Source organism: Haemaphysalis longicornis, unplaced genomic scaffold, assembly GCF_048455015.1.
Source record: "Haemaphysalis longicornis isolate Haplotype H1 unplaced genomic scaffold, Haemaphysalis longicornis Haplotype H1 scaffold_5, whole genome shotgun sequence".
NCBI classification, from domain to species: domain Eukaryota; kingdom Metazoa; phylum Arthropoda; class Arachnida; order Ixodida; family Ixodidae; genus Haemaphysalis; species Haemaphysalis longicornis.
The window spans coordinates 76,736,974-76,753,205 of NW_027526385.1; the positions used below are offsets into that span (position 1 = coordinate 76,736,974).

Sequence of the window (16,232 nt, forward strand, 5' to 3'; positions counted from 1 at the left end):
GTTTGGGCACAGTACCAGGTTGTGGGTAGATAAACTGGCATGGGACAAGGTGTGAAGCACTTATTATGCTAAGCTGTCCAACCAATAGCAACAGGTATTCAGAAAGAGTTACTAACACGCAAACATAGCTAGTAAAAGGTTCTTGGTGAGTAACATTGCAAAACGCACGTGTCCTGCAGCCCTTTATAATGCTACACTTTGAATCCTCATTGATGAGAAATGCTATCGACCCCCCTGGAAGGCACCCAAGTTCTCCTCCCATAAGAGAGAGAGAGGGAGAGAGAGAGACAGAGCGAGAGATAGAGAAGTGAGACGGAGGGGAGAGAAACAGAAACAGAGAGAGAGATAGAGAGAGAGGAGCAGGGAACATAGCCAGAGATAGAGAGGTGAGAGGGAGGGGAGAGAAATAAAAGCAGAGAGAGAGAGAGAGAGAGAGAGAGAGAGAGAGAGGGAGAGGAGGGAGGAGAAGGATAGAAACAGAGAAAGAGGGGGAGAGAGCGAGATAGACATGTGAGAGAGACAGAAGAAAGAGAGAGAGAGGGAGAGGAGGGAGGAGAAGGATAGAAACAGAGAAAGACGGGGAGAGAGCGAGATAGACATGTGAGAGAGACAGAAGAAAGAGAGACATAGTGAGAGGTAGAGACGTGAAAAGGAGCGGGAGAGAGATAGAAGCAGAGAGAGAGGGAGAGAGAGAGAAGAGGGAAGGGGACAGGCGCAGAGAGAAATGCTATCGACCCCTCTGGAAGGCACCCAGGTTCTCATCCCGTAATAGAGGGAGAGAGAGAGGGAGAGGATGGAGAGAGAGACAGCGAGAGATAGAGAGAAGAGGGAGGGGACAGGCAGAGAGAGAGAGAGAGGATACCGACCCGAGATGAGCAGGAGGCTGGCGGGGCTGCCGTGGATGTCGACGTATCGGCGCATGCACTGCTTGAGCTTGTCGTCGGCAGCGTTCTTGCTGGTGGCGTTGATGTGCACCACAGTGACCTGTGCCAGGTTGAGCTCCTGCACCACCTCGGGCCGCTCCTTGCGGATGTCGCACACGCACAGGAACTCGGCCTCCCGGTGTCCCTCGAAGAACAGCTCTCGGATGCGGTTGGCCAGCGCAGTCGCCGACTTCCCCCGCGGGACCTGGCAGTTCTCAATGTCCCAGAACACCCCGATGGGCAGTGGCGACCGGTCCTCTGCAGCAGCAGAGGAGCGCCAGGAGTGTTTCTTCTTTTTTTTTTTTAAAGCCAAGTCAAGGGCAGCGAATGATTTCTGTGCTCTCCTGAAAGCCACCTAAATGTGGCTATCAAAATGTGACCTTGTAAAGCGTTCTCTCGTGGGTGACACACCGTAAAATTGTGGAAAACAGAGCTATGAAGTGAAAAATGCAATATGGGCAAACTTTCGAGTCAAGTGCGAAAAACTGCAAAAAGTGGCCACAACGTCCACTTCAACTATGGGGATACCAAGTAAAAAAATTATGGAGTTTGCAAACTTTCAACTCAAGTGCACAAAAGTGCCAGAAGGTGACCGCATTGACACGTGCATAAGTGATTTGCATTTATTTGCTTGCTCATCATCGCTGAAACCATCGAACAACTTCCCAGGAGCTTCACCAGAGCTGTCCAACTTCCGAGGGTGTCAAGGCTAGCATGATTGTAGGAGGCGGGCAATCTTTGGGGGTCCTTCAATAAATTCAATATTTTGCCCCTGAAGGAGGCGAGGTGGGCAATGTTTTGAGCAGGGCATTCTCTTGGAACTTTACCGCGCTTGTCATTGAGAACATCATAACACCAACTCCCCAATGCCACTTTTAAAAATATCTCTCGGCACTGAAGCCTGCTTATGTGCTTTGAGGCTAAAGTCTGGTGATACTTTTCAAGGACTTCTTCCCTGCTACATCCCATCTGCATCTTTCTCCCCTTTCTTTTCATTGTCTTTCGGCACGACTTACTTCAACAGGCTTCTTGATTGCTACACCAGGTCTGCATGCTTCTACACTTTCATTTCTCAATGCTACGATGCAAACTGCCTCAGAAAGCAGATTGGTAACACACACCACAGCTATCCCAGGCTCACATGCCACAACGATTGGGTGTCACACGGGACTATTCATAGTCTTGTGAATTTTGCGAAGCAAGTGCACTTTGGCCCCTCAGGGTTTCCTATTCCTGGTCAATCCCCCAAGTGGGTATGTGCCACGAAGGAAGTGAAAGTGGTGACGACGGCAGCAGCTTTTGTTCCACCACTAACAGCTAACGGGGTCAGTAACACACCAGGCTCCTAGGAGATCCGACTTCAAATGCCGCGTGAACTCAAATGTGCTTTATTTACTCATTACAGACAGAGCCATCTTCTTAGCGGACAATAATGACAGTTTTTTTACACAATGAGACAGTTTAGGCTTTCGCCTTTACAAATTCGAGGTGACATTTCAGACCTTTTACATGTGAAAACAGAAGCGTTCCATGGGTGCTTTTGAAGTAGGCACTGTAGGATCCATTACACACACCACATGCACTGCAAGCATATTGAGAAGGTGGGAGGCAGTTGACTCCTTTTTAATGGGAGCACTACTTCCCCAGCGTTCCTATGGCTGAGGTGTGTGCGCTAGCTGACTCCACGTGCTGTCACTTGCACCTGTCATGCAATATGAGGTTAATGTTGAACGCACTGGGATCTCTTTCTTCACTGCAGGCAACGTGCTGATTTATACCTGCGCTACACGAGCGTTTCGAAGGCCTTTGAGTCGAATGCGACTCAAATGACACCTTTGAGCTGCTACACAACATTTTTCAAAGGCCTTTGGTTGACATGCCGTTTGAGTCAAACGAGCACCACTGATGACCTTTGAGGTTCTCAAAGGCCTTCGAAGCGTGAACGGTCCTACTCTCGGGAGCAGTGTCTGCACGCCGTAATTACAAAAACAATTATTTAGGAGTAAAAAATTGGGGTTTAAACAGCACAATCTCCATAATTTCTGACTTTTGTTTTTGTTTTCTATTACTCGCTCTACGATCACAAGGTAACCTGGCACTCTCAACACGAGCGCTGCCAAAAAAAGAAAAACTGGTGTCAGTGCATGTTTTCTGCGCGCTTGTAGATTGTTAGGAATCTGATCACTAATAACTGTTTTTTTTGCTCATTTTAACTCTAAAACTAAATTTCTGTCAATAACAAAAAAGGGCAGCAGTGGCTACACCAAAACATGGCGGGTGAACGCAGAAACGTTCAACTGCCTTTGAAAATTGTCGTGTAGATCAGCGGAACTGCTTTCAGTTCGAATGGCATTTGAAATTTCGAAGGTCATTTGACAGAAATGTCCTTTCAAACGCTCGTGCAGCGGAGGTATTTAGTTTCAGTCACGCCCTAGGTTCCTACTCTGGAGACCGACATTTGATTCCCACGCTAACTTCAATGTACCACATTTTCTTTTCCGACTAAATGATTTTCTTTATTCTATGCGTTTCGTACCCTTTACAGCTGGTGCCGTTCCTTGTACTAGACAAAAACGAAAACACTGTTGTTTTGCGAAATGAGGCACTTGATTCCTTTGCATTAAAAAAATGAACATGGCTGGGGTTTGAATCCGGGTCCCTAGCATGCAAGACCGATGCAGGGACTCCATTGAGTGATTGGTTGATTGATTGTAGGGTTTAACGCACCAACGCAACGCAGGCGATGTGGCGCGCCGTAGTGGAGGGCTCCGGATTAATTTTGACCACCTGGGGATCTTTAACGTGCGCCGAAATCTCGTACACACTGGCGTTTTTGCTTTTCGCCTCCATCAGAAAAGCGATCTTTAACGTGCGCCGAAATCTCGTACACACTGGCGTTTTTGCTTTTCGCCTCCATCAGAAAAGCGGGATGCAGGGACTCCACACGATAGAGCTGATTAGCTGAGTTGTTTTAGGTCGACATACCACATCAATGTTTTCAGAAACTCCAATGTGCTTAATAACAGCGACAAGGTCGACAGTTAAATCCAGCGCCAGTTAAGGTTCGCACATAAAAGTGAAACAACCCACATGATATCTCTTACTTCTTAAATCTCTCATCCTATGCAATAACAAAAGTTCGCATTTCTTCCCTGCTTGAACAGTTTGTAAAAGATACAAATAATCTTCAGGCTGATTTTCCATTCAAGAAACATGACCAAACAAGTCACATCGGCCCAATGTCAGATTGAAAGGCCGTCCGTCAAACCCTTTAAGCTACTTAGAGTTTAGGCATAAAAACCCATCTTAATCACTATTTCAGCGTTTCCATTACGGTTAATAGCAACAGAAAAGGTCGCACGAGTTCAACGGCATTCAATGATCACGTATAAATCTTATAAAACCGCGTTCCAAACAAGCTCTTAAAGTGGAGCTGCAATACATGCACGACAAAACAAAAGTGGCGCAGTAAGAGGCAGAAAACGTTGAAGTCGGCATTTGTTAAAACAGGCAGAGAAGGTTGTAGCTTTAGAGCTTTTTTTTTATAAAAGTATTTCACTCATCAGTACCTCTTTTGGGTCCGTCGTACTGCATACTTTCAGGCTCGAGGTACTGCAAAGAAACGAAAACAGCCCGGCGTAAGCGTGGCTTCGAACGCATCAAAACGCTTCGCGCCAATGGACGGAATGAAGCGATTGTCAGCACAAGCGTGACTCTACGCAGCAAAACATCTGTGTTTAGTTTCGCTATCGTATGTGCTTACGAACATTGCCATGGCAGGGCTGGCGAATTCGTCGTCACTGCAAACACGTAGATGAGTGTCTGGTTAGTTGCCTAGGCTCAAATCTCAGTCAAAATTTCATCGATCAGCACAGCGTGCAACAAGGCAGGTTGTGATCGCGAGCTTTACAATGAGATTGCACAGCCGAAACGACGTAATTGCGTAAGCTATTACTAAAACGAACGTAACAGTTGCTCAGCGCAATTACATTCACTTCTTTTTGCTTTCTTGTCGTCAAGCAAACTTTACTGTTTACGACCGACGTCCAAATTTTGAGCGATGTAGTCATAAACAATAGGACGGGCAGGGTGAAACGGGAAGCTTACCGCTGCTTTGAGAGTAATCCAGTTGAGGTTTTTGTAACAAAAAGGTCACACGGATCCTTGGAACAGCGGGTTTTTGCAGAACACCGCCGATGATTACGTCGCCAAGCGAAAAACACACAACTCCGCGCCTCACAACTTCTTCAACACACCGACCCACCGGCCATTTTTAACGGTCTCAAAAACCACTTGCCCCCGCCGGTGGCGCCAGCCAACGTTGCGCCAGCCATGGAGATAATAGCGACAGCAGCACACAAACTAAAGAAAGATTTGACCAAAATTTACAAACCAAGTTATGTTTTTTTATTTGTTATTAGTCCTAGTTTGTTTTTTATTGCACGTCCTCAGTGTTTGTTGATGGTGCTAACAAGTGGCAAAGGATAAGATCGTTAGAGCGCCAAATTTAAGGGAAGCTTAATTGTTGTTTCTCGTTTTCATCTATGTTCGATTTTATTTTTTCGCACTTCAGCCGTATCCTTCAAGAAAAAAAAATAAAACGCAATAGCTGACACATGAAGTTTCCTTGAGGCGAAAAGCTTCAATAATTCACGAAGGAGTACCGCATACAGTGAAAATGTACTGAAGCCTACTGAAGTCATTTGAGCATGCTATCACAAAAGTAGCAAAGCACGTTATGTATTGCTAACAAGGGCAAATGACCAAGCTTCCCAGTCGCAGTAACCGAAAGAGGAAGAAAATGCCGCAAAGGAAAAATGATGACGATGATGATAAAAAAATCAAAGCCTTTTACTAAGAGAAAGATATGGTGGAAACGCGAAACCTTAATTCTTCCATGCATGCAACATGAGTCAAAGCCAAAGTCCAAAATAACTGCCAAAAACTGCCAACGTGCAAAGCCAACGTCCAACTATACGCCACCAAAGTCCGATGCCAAAGACCAACCCTGCTTCGATGATGTATTTTATCGTCATCATCACCACCATGACAATCATCATCATCGCTAACCGTGCGTACTGCCAAACTATGTTTTGCGTATAACGAGGGGTCCGTTAGGTGTGCAAGGACATCCCGTTGTTACGTTATGTGGTGTAGTCAAACCCGTTTATAGCGAATTGCAATATGCACCGCGAATAGTTCGATATATCCAATAGTTCGATATACAGTCAAACCCGGTTATAGCGAACTGCAATATGCGCCACGATTAGTTCGATATATCCAATAGTTCGATATAGCCGAACCCGCCTATAACGAATTTATTGTTACGAGTTCGCAATACGCGGGAATCACCTTGCCATCCCCGCACGCAGAAACGAACAAAATAAAGTATGTCATTACCATACACAAAACAATCAATTTATTGCACATAATAAAGCTACTTTCCGCCTTAACGCCTGTACTGCCTACTTCCAAAAAAAGCGGGGTCGCCGAGCAAAGCGGACGCACTCCACGTCGGCTCCGTCGCCGCCACGGATTTCGGGAGGACCATCCCGCCTCTGATGTCCCAAACGTACGTACGAGCTTCCTAACGTTGCGAGGACCACGCCGATACCAAATTCGGGCCGATTAGCCCATTTTTGGCCGTTTTACGAGCATCTTCTCTCGGCGAGGCGAGGCACCCCAGCTAAGCCTAACGAGGGCTCGGACGAGTACGGGCATGGCGTCGGCCACGTCGACGGCCGCCGCCGCCGCCGCGGGCGTGCCCGGACCTGCCCAGCGGGCGGATCTTCGGCGCTCCGACGAGGAATTATTCTCCGAATCCTGTGAAATGGATGTGTCACCTGCGGACCCTTCCCAGCGAGTGCGGACTGTGTCAGACTGTGCATCGACGGGGACTATAATTGCGAACACCGGCACCGGCGGCCACGTATTCGACGACATCGAGTGTCCGCGCGCCGCCGACGAGCCGGAGGAAGACGACGACCACGCCGGGTGGACCCGCATATCCCATCACCGTCGCCGTAAGAAGACCGTGAGTGTTCCCGAAGCTTCTCCGCAGCGGGCTTCGCCACACGCCGGTAAGCCGAGTGCTTCACAACGCCACGCCACCCTCACGCGAGCCCAGATCGCGAGTAAAGTCAACGCCGGCATGGCAAAATCGGCGCGCATGCCAAACTTTGCGTCGAGAGATGAGTTCCGCGTGGTCGTGCGGCCACGTGGCGGCCTAGAGATAGGCAAAACGCCGCTAACCGACCTGCGCCGCGCCATCTTCGCTGTGGCCAAGGCGGACGAGGAAGCCGTGCGCGAGGACACGATGCTCCCGAACATTGCCCGGAATATTCTCTTCATAAGCACCCCGAGCTATTGAGTTACTGAGTTGAGTTACTGAGCTGGTAACTATTGAGTTATTGAGTAACTATTGAGTTACTGAGCTGGTTGTTTTGGTCACGTAATATCCAGTTTGAGATACGCCCATTTCGGGCTGGCCCGGAGGTCAGAACACTTAGGGGACGTCGTCAAAATTGCAATGACGTGCCTACAGCCGTGCTTTCAATGAGCGGGCTGCCATTTATACATCCTTAGTTTATCGCTATTAATTTATTGTACTAAGAAGCACCAAGAGCCACTTCCTTTTGTGAGCCTTGCCTGTAATAGCAAGGCTTACAGCTTAGCTCACTGTCTTGAAACAACTGAGTCTATGTGGCAGGTGATGTTGAAAAGAACTGAGACATCGCTCCCAGGATTGATCGAGAGTTGCAAAACATATGAGGGCTCAATAGGATGAAGAGGAAATTAAAACCCAGTAAATTTATTGGAATAAAAAACACCGGATGATGCGGTACTTTGCACATGTTAACATTCCAATTCTATTGTTGTTTTTTCAGTGAAGTTGCAAAATGCTCGATCGTCATGGTGGAAGAACACATAGCAGCCGCATATGGTTGGGGCGTAGCTCGTGGTACAGAAATAGCTTTCACTAGTTATGTGATGACAGCCAAGGTTAGTGGCTTTGTCCGTCTAGTGAAATGTTTACGCACTGCGCTACCCAATTTTAAGTTGTTTCAGGAATATAAACCGTTGCTGAGAGCGGTTACGATTCAGCGGGAGCGGTTGGTGGGGCAGTGATGTTTCTCCGTGCTGGTTCTTGTGACAGGGCAGCGCTCCTTCAGTTGCCCCAGCTGAAGGGGGAATAATGGAAAATGCTGCTTTACACTTTCATATGATATTTCATACGAATATAGACGGTTCGAACAGCAACGCCAATGCCCTCTGCCTCGTTGAGAAACTGCGATTAGCAGCTACCACGAAAAATCTCAGCCCAGCAGCCAGCCGGAGTGTCGCCGCGAACTTTTTCCGGCAGCCACCTTTGCGGATTTGCCCATTGTTGCCAGACTGCATCAGGATACTTGGAGTCGCGAATTTCCCGCTCCTGGGAATGACGGCACTGTTATGTAAATTCCTGACCCGACCAAGCAGCACATTAATCTATGCATTCACTGTCACCTCGCAGCGAGCACGGGTGCGGAGGGGGACGCGTTCCCGCACGCGTTTAAGGGGCGAATCCGCTTAGGGACTCGGGCTGTCGGCGTGTAATGTCGTCGTCGAAACCGCCGAAGCATGTGGTCACGGTACTAAAACACCGGCATCCGCTTACGCCTCGCGCTAGAATGCTTCGCAACGCGTACTAAAAAAAACTCCTGGACATTCGTTTACGCCTCGCGCTAGAACGCTTCGTGCTTCAAAAGCACCAGACTTTTAGAGAGGAAAGTTCTGTACCTCTACCGCCCAGCCGTTTCATCAGCGTGGGCAAAAAAGCTCATGAGCCAAGAGTACTTTTATACACTGCATGCTTCGCCCCTCCCCAGGTTTCACGTTAGTGGAGATGGCCCGAGATTTTGTCCCTCCCCGAAACCGTTCCTGAAGCCTTCGCCCAGGCTCGTGACGGCCACGCGGCGGAAGAAAAACGTAGCAGGTTGGACGAGCGGGGTATGCACGCAGAGGTGTCAGTTTGGGCTGTAAATAGCCAAAATGGGCTACTTGTATTTGTGGTTGGTGGGAAGGGTAGTTGGTTGGCAACTTGACAATTCTTACGCTATTCTGTAGCCTTGCTCGAGACTTCAGCCGATCCGCCACTTTTAGACCGGCTGGCGAAAAAAATCGAACGGAACAATCCCAGCAAGAATCTGGTCCGAGGTGGTTGGCTAAAGCGGCTTAAGCATGAAGGCTTCACCGTGCAATTCCAGTGGATCCCGTCGCACGTCGGTGTAGCGGGAAGCGAACATGCTGACAGCTTAGCCAAGGGCACATTATCATCTACAAGGACGGTACAAAGGCGGTGCGATTTCCAACGCATACAGAAACAGACCGTTCGCGATAACTTTAGGCAGCTGTGGCGACCAGTGCATCAACCAGTCTGTACGAAAGGCCTGAGAGAGCCGAAGCCTACCTGCTCCACCGAGTAAGAACAGACTCAGCCCGTACACCAGCTTGGCTACATAAAATCAACATTGTTTCATCCCCTTTGTGCCCCTCGTGCAGTGTGACTGGTGACATTGATCACTTCATTATGAACTGCTCCAAAACCAACCCTGCGCGGACTAACTTTTTTCGTGATCTCCAGAAGTTAGGAGTGCCCCATGCCACATCGGAGAACATTATTTTTCCTAGGGACCACTGGATTGTGCGAAGAGAGGTGTCTCATCTCCTACTCGGATTCTTGCAGGCCGCCGGACTAAGTGAGGTGTGGTGACATTGCGTGTCTGTTATTTTAGGACTAAGTGAGGTGTGATGACTTTGAGAGATTTTATGTGGTATTGGGGACGATTAGGCGGAGCAATTGCCGGCAGCTATGCAAGGCTAAGTCCGCCATTTTCAACAATACTTACTATTACTACTACTACAGGGTCTTGAAATCACTTCCCCACAGCGCGGAAAAACGGCACTAGAGACTTGACACGCAGAGACATAAATGGGCGCTGACTTCCAGCTGATGTATTTTTCGAGCTTCCAAAATATTTTATAATTAAAAATGCTACGCAAAAAACCCAAGAACATATGAAATTTCAAATGGTGGATAGTAGTATTTGCGCAGAGTTACAAGTGAAAAAAAAAAAAAAAAACCTTCCAGAGATTTTATCTCTCTCTTTTTTTTTTTTAAATTCATAGTGCCGGTTACACCGACTTTCGCGCAGCAATATTGGAGGTCGCATGGGTGGCCTCCTAAACCTGAAAAACAAAGTTTCTCGGTTACGACCGAGAGAGAGAGATTACGGAAGCCTACAACATTAGTAAAATGAATAATAAAAAAGTATCAGCATATTGTCACTGTCAATTTGGGAAATAATGTTTATAGACGGTTTTTTTAACTAGTAATCGATTGATTGTGGGGGGTTAACGCACCGACGCAACGCAGGCGGTGAGGCGCGCCGTAGTGGAGGGCTCCGGATCAATTTCGACCACCTGGGGATCTTTAACGTGCACCGAAATCTCGTACGCACGGGCGCTTCTGCTTTCGCCTCCATCAGAAAAGTGGCTTTTTTAACTAGTAACTCTGCACAATTGCTTCTATCCGCAATGCGAAATTTCATAGCTTCTGGGGATATGTGTCTAGTCGTCTTCTCTTGTGTCCTCGTTCAGTGCGCCGTATTTCGTAATGTACCTACTAGCCCAAGCTTGCATTCTTCTTTAAGAGTATAAAACTGCTCGGAAGCTGGAAAAAAAAAAAAATTGGCCGCGTATCTGCTCCTTTTGTTGCAAATGTCGTCAAAAGACGATAGTTTTTGCAGACATTTGCCAAGGAAATGCCCCCCTTTGCTTCCCCGCTCACCTCTCATGCTGGTCCTGTTCCGTCGCGCTCATCCCAAGGGAAACACCACACTAAAGGTTTGCTCAAGGCGATTTGAATTTACCGCGTTCCACTGCTACAGGCCGGGTTCCTCGATGCCAGCGCTGCAGTACGGGGGAGACGCGCGTGAATCGAGGCGGCTGACTTCAAGGTTTATAGAACCGCGTTGCCGAGCTCCACGTGCGTTCCAAGCAGAGCGTGGAACCTAGCTAGTGGAATCTTTCGTTGCTGTTGCCGCGTGATTTCTCATATGCCCCCAGGAGGTATAGCGCGGGCAACAGTCGGCGGCGGTTTTCTGCAGTAGATGTAGAATATAATTTGCTATCGAAAAATTAAGCATCCATGGATTTTTAAAGACGATAGTCTTTCTTGGTCTACTTAAACCTAGAAATTTTGGTCTGTCTGTATGTCTGTCTGTCGTCTGTGACTCGATTCAGCCACCCGGCCAAAGTAAAACAATGCCTGCGCAATAGTCTTATATAGTCACAACTAAATCTGCCCGTCTAAGTCCGATGTAATGTTCATACTTGTCAACATTGTTGAAGAAGAACAAGACATTACGCAAATATAAGACAGCAAATTAATACAGAAGTGATATTTGCAGTGTTCCTTTATAAAAAATCATACATGCTTGATTTTTGCGAAATTAAATACTTCATCAACTGCAGAAAAAGAATTCACTCCGCCATCGCCTGCTGTCGCCCGCGCCACTATAGCTTCTGGCGCCATTTTAAGAAATCAACCGGCAACAGTTACGAAAGGTTCCACTAGATAGGTTCCACGTTCTGTTTGCAACGTACGTGGAGTAGGGAAACGCGGTTCTATAAACGTTGAAGTATGGCGCCTCGATTCACGCGCCTCTTGGCCGTACGGCAGCGTTGGCATCGAGACACCCCGGCCTGGAGCGGTGGAACGCGGTAAATTTAAAATGATTTAAGCAAACCTTTGGCGTCTTTACCTTGGGAGGAGCGCGACGCAAGAGGAACAACATGAGAGGTGAGCGGGAAATCGAAGGGGGTATTTACTTGTCAAAAGTCGATAAAGACCATCGTCTTTTGTCGACATTTGCAACGAAAGGAGCAGATACGCGGCCATTTTTTTAATAAGGGAACACTGTAAATATACCTTGCGCACTAGTTTCCTGTCTTATATTTGTGTAATGTTATGTTCTTGTTCAACAAAGTTGACAAGTATGAACATATAAACCGGGCTTAGACGTTTACATTTGGCTGTGCGTACATAAGACTATGGCGCAGTATCCAGTTTAAATTGGCCGGGTGGCTGAAAAGAGTCACAGGCAGACAGACAGACAGGAATACAGACAGACCAAAATTTCTGGGTTTAAGTAGCCCAAGAAGGAATATCGTCTTTAATAAACCAGTTCGAAGTCCTGGCCATCTCACTGCCCACTCTGCCAGCGTCCAATGCTTCTGTAGAACGACCGGAACAGAGTGCCCGTAGAAAGGTTGGAGAACATCTTGCGTGTATAAAATTCGGATTGCATGTAAAACATGCGCGTCAACCGGCACCCTAGCAACTTCACCATGGACTAACAACCATAATGATATGAAGCGGCGGCAGTGACCTATGAGCCAGAAATATTTTTCGGTGGGTGTTATTCAGCACCCGTGAAAAATAAAAACAACCAGGGCCTGCGCGCTAGCGCTGCTTGAATGAAGCCTTGTGGTTAGTTGTGTCGCTTAGTGTCACTAGATAAGGTATAAGAGTAGCGGCACTCAGGCACGCAAGTCAGCAACGGCGGCCATTTTGACGTTCATCAGTGTTGCGAGATTGCCTCTTCTACGGCCTCGCCGCTAACTTCTACGGGGGCGTTTGTTAACAACACTGCCGAAGATACAGCAAAACGACATCTTCGTACGCACTTCAGCTGCTGAAATGCTGCTAACCGCGTTATCTTTGATTCGTGTTCGGAACAACGTTAGTCGCGCGCAGCCGCAGAGCAGGGAGGACAAGCTAAGTCTTCCACAATTTACCGACTGAAAATGCACAAGCAACAAAATGGCAGCGCCCATGCACCGTCGCACTGTAAACAAATGTCACGTGATGCGAACTGACCAATGATTATGGCAGCGGCACGAAACAATAGGAGAAAAGAGTGCCGATACTCCGTAACCTTATCTAGTGACACTAGTGTCGCTCACTGAAAATTTTGGATAATTGCGGGAAGTATTCGGACTCCCACCCCCGCTAAGCCCTTGAAACGGGAGGAGTGTCGAGGGCGGTTTCATAAAATCTCGTCCACAAAACCCCATGCCTCAATAAAGCCAGGTGAAATTTTCCAATGTAGGCTTAGCTGGGGAAATGTAATGGAACTTTTCGGAGTGACAGCCTGCGAAGGGAACGTCACTCGGGCAAAACAACCCGGATGCTTGCTGGGCTTGCGTAAAGATGACACGGGTGCTGACAGCAGAATAAACACATTGTTCCTTTTTGAACGCCCATTTTATGTCACCGACTACTTTCTACTCTTTACAATAAAGCACAAAAAGAAAAAGTTGTTTGTTGCTATCTTCAGCGGCGTCGACATGTCCGCCCCTTTGTTTATGCGCGGGCGGCGGCCGTGTTCGCCGTGTTCGCCGCGTGCCAGGCATTCCTCTGACGCTATTTCACCGCCGAAAAACATGGTTTACCAATCTTACCACAATGCAGAGGGTTTCTCAGCGATAAAGGCCTCTACCGGACTTGGCAGGAAAGCGCCTCCTCCAAAATCAAGGCTTCTTCAACTACTCCTCATTCTTCCCTTTTCTTGGAAGGAGCGGCTCATTCCTTCATCATCATCATCATCATCATCATCATCATCATTTATTTTTCCCTTAAAGGAGCCATGAAGAGAAAATGCAAGTTGGTTTTATTCGAAAGATTTCGTCTTTTATAGTGCCCCCAGCGCTTGTCCGGATACAAACAGTGCTTTATTCACTGAGAAATTAAACAATTTAGGTTAAAATTTTGATTTTCCCGCTCAATCGTGCGTTTTCGTGGTACAAGTGACATCACGGGAACCGACCGCTCTGCAGCCTAGAATACCTTCATTCACGCATCCGCCGTACAGGGTAGAGACACGTATACGCTGGCGCCGCCATTTTCGGTTGCTCGCTCGCCGCCGAAGCAAGTCATTGTGTCAAAACCGCGCTAAAATTATCGCCGCAACGCGGTTTACTGAAGAAGTTTGAATCAAATTGTCTGTTTCGCGTTGCTAGGTCTCGTGGGAAACGAAAAGAATAACGCGTTGAGCCCGTTGGCCCAATTGCGGCGGCACGGGACCGTTCAAAGGTTGTCTCCACCCTGTACAGCGGTGTTGGTTTGTTCCCGCGTTTCTTTACGTTCTGTAACCTAGATGGTGCCACCATACCGTGGCAAGCGTTTGGTTTGTTTTTGCCCGCATTTAAACCTGGCTTGTTTTTGTTCTGGGAGAAAATATTCGTTCCCTGAAACAGTGCTCGCTCGACAAATGGGGTCACGTAAGACACCGTTGCTTGCGTCAATCGGCCAGTGTCGTCTGAGACAACCCCAAGCCCCGTAGTGCTGTGCAGCTGGCTAAACCAAGCATGCTGTGCGCAGTACGAACAGCAGAACGCATCAGTACTTCTATGTTTACATGTGCTTTCGTAACTTCCACTGTTTGTCCCATCATTCTTATTGCTTTGTAAAGAATGTGCCCTAAATTTAAGCGCAAATCGCTCGTTCGTCTAGTTTGTAAGCTCTACCTAATTTTCGTCTGCTTCTGCCAGCCTCCGCCAATCGCAGAGCTTAGCTCATGTGACATTATAGGTTCAGTTGCGGGAAATGAGCTGGTGGGTCGCATGACCATTCCCGTTTTTCCTAATTATGTAGCTTATTTGAGCGAAGTTTACGTTAAAAGTGGTGTCAGTATGATTCTAACGAGACAATCTTTTGAATGAACCAAACTTGTGTTTTCTCTTCATGGCTCCTTTAAAGGCCCCATTCGGGGTATTACATACGGGGGGGGGGGGGGTGCATGATCAGTAAGGAAGTTCATAAAACATGGTTATAAAACACACATGATTGACACACAGAAGCACAAAAGGCACATTTTTTTTTACATTTTAGGCGGTATTGACACATAAGCATACAAAGGGCATATTTCCACTTGTTAAGCGGTAATTGCTGTACAAAGAAAGCTTGAAGATAAGCATTGCAGTAAATTAGGTACAAAGTGTTGGTTCTATAAGCGATTGCACAACGAAGAAAAGAGAATAAGTCTGATTAAGTGCGGAAAAAAATTGGTTAATTGCTGCCGAAATTTCTGTGGATCGCCCTCATTTACAATTGCATCGGGTAGGGCATTCCAAGCCTCAATTGCAGCTGGTAAGAAAGATGTGTTAAAGGAATCAGCGGTATTAAAAGTCAGGGAATTAAAAAGTCAGCGACATGAAGCCGTAAATGCATTAATAAGAAAACACCAGAGAGAGAGAGAGAGAGAGAGAGAGAGAGAGAGAGAGAGAGAGAGAGAGATAGATAGATAGAGAGAGAGAGAGAGAGAGAGAGAGCGTGGTCTCGGATTCCTCAATTCAGAGTCCCGTTGGAGCTTGCTGCATCCACCAGCCGAAATTGAGTTTCGCTGATCGAGCTGGCCAATTCTGATTCATTGGTTGGATAAGCTTAAACTAATGAGACAACAAGCCCGATCTTCTGGCGCTGTCTCAGTGAAAGGTGCCCTGACTGTTTGCTGGTGAGACGGGCCCGCTCCACTGTACTGGAGGGTACGTGTAGGTGGGTAGGTTTGAGACTTTTGCTTCGGGTCGAGATTTTCGGTTTGTTGTTGTTGTTGTTCTTGAGAAACTTTATTTTGAGCCTGGAGACGTGGGAGTGGTCCCTTAGTCCAGGAGAACAAGGGAAGACCGTGCTTTCTCAGCCCTGGACACCAGGAGTTGCTGCTCATCAAAGCCGGTTCTCCCAAAAAGGAAGGGAAAGGGAAGGGTGTAAAAGTGGGAGGGCTGGGTTATGTGCGCACCCCAAGATCATACAATGAGGTTACACGGGTTAGGGCAGGGTTATTGGGTGGGGTACATTTGATGTAGCCAAGTTGTGTGAGTAGAGGTGTTTGTCTGAAGCTTCGGGTGAGGATGTGGGAAATGGTGTCTTCAAGTGCGGCAATTTTGCGTGATGTCTTGAAATGGGTATAGTCGGTGGTGGGTGAGAATTTCGGTACGGGTAAGGAGGGGTGTTATTGGCGTGGTTCAGGGATCAATCTGAAATAACAAAATATTGAGACAAGAGCACATGGCCAGACGAAACATTTTGGTAAAAGCGTTCACTCACCCTACGTGGTGGCTAGGTGGCAGAGCCGTTGTGGTAACGAGCTCAGTGACGCGGGTTAGATCCCAGCCGCTGTGGCTGACTTTTTTATGGAGGCGAATGGCGAAAACGCTCGTGTGTCGAGATTACGTTAACGATCCCCAGGTGGTAGGAATTAATCCGGA

At 47.5% G+C, this 16,232-nt stretch overlaps 1 protein-coding gene across 2 annotated transcripts in view; it reads right to left on the reverse strand.

Annotated features, from left to right (window-relative positions):
- LOC144138453 (meiosis regulator and mRNA stability factor 1-like) overlaps nucleotides 1–5,215 on the reverse strand; it is a 52,788-nt gene extending 47,573 nt beyond the window's left edge. For both annotated transcript variants that reach the window (XM_077670736.1, XM_077670735.1), the window contains exons 1-3: nucleotides 5,031–5,215; nucleotides 4,493–4,535; nucleotides 867–1,181 (exon numbers count right to left, since the gene is read on the reverse strand). In XM_077670736.1, coding sequence (XP_077526862.1) covers nucleotides 867–1,181; nucleotides 4,493–4,517 — 340 coding nt within the window. In that variant the 5' untranslated portion in view covers nucleotides 4,518–4,535; nucleotides 5,031–5,215. The remainder of the gene's footprint in view (nucleotides 1–866; nucleotides 1,182–4,492; nucleotides 4,536–5,030) is intronic.
- Nucleotides 5,216–16,232: the final 11,017 nt, after the last annotated feature.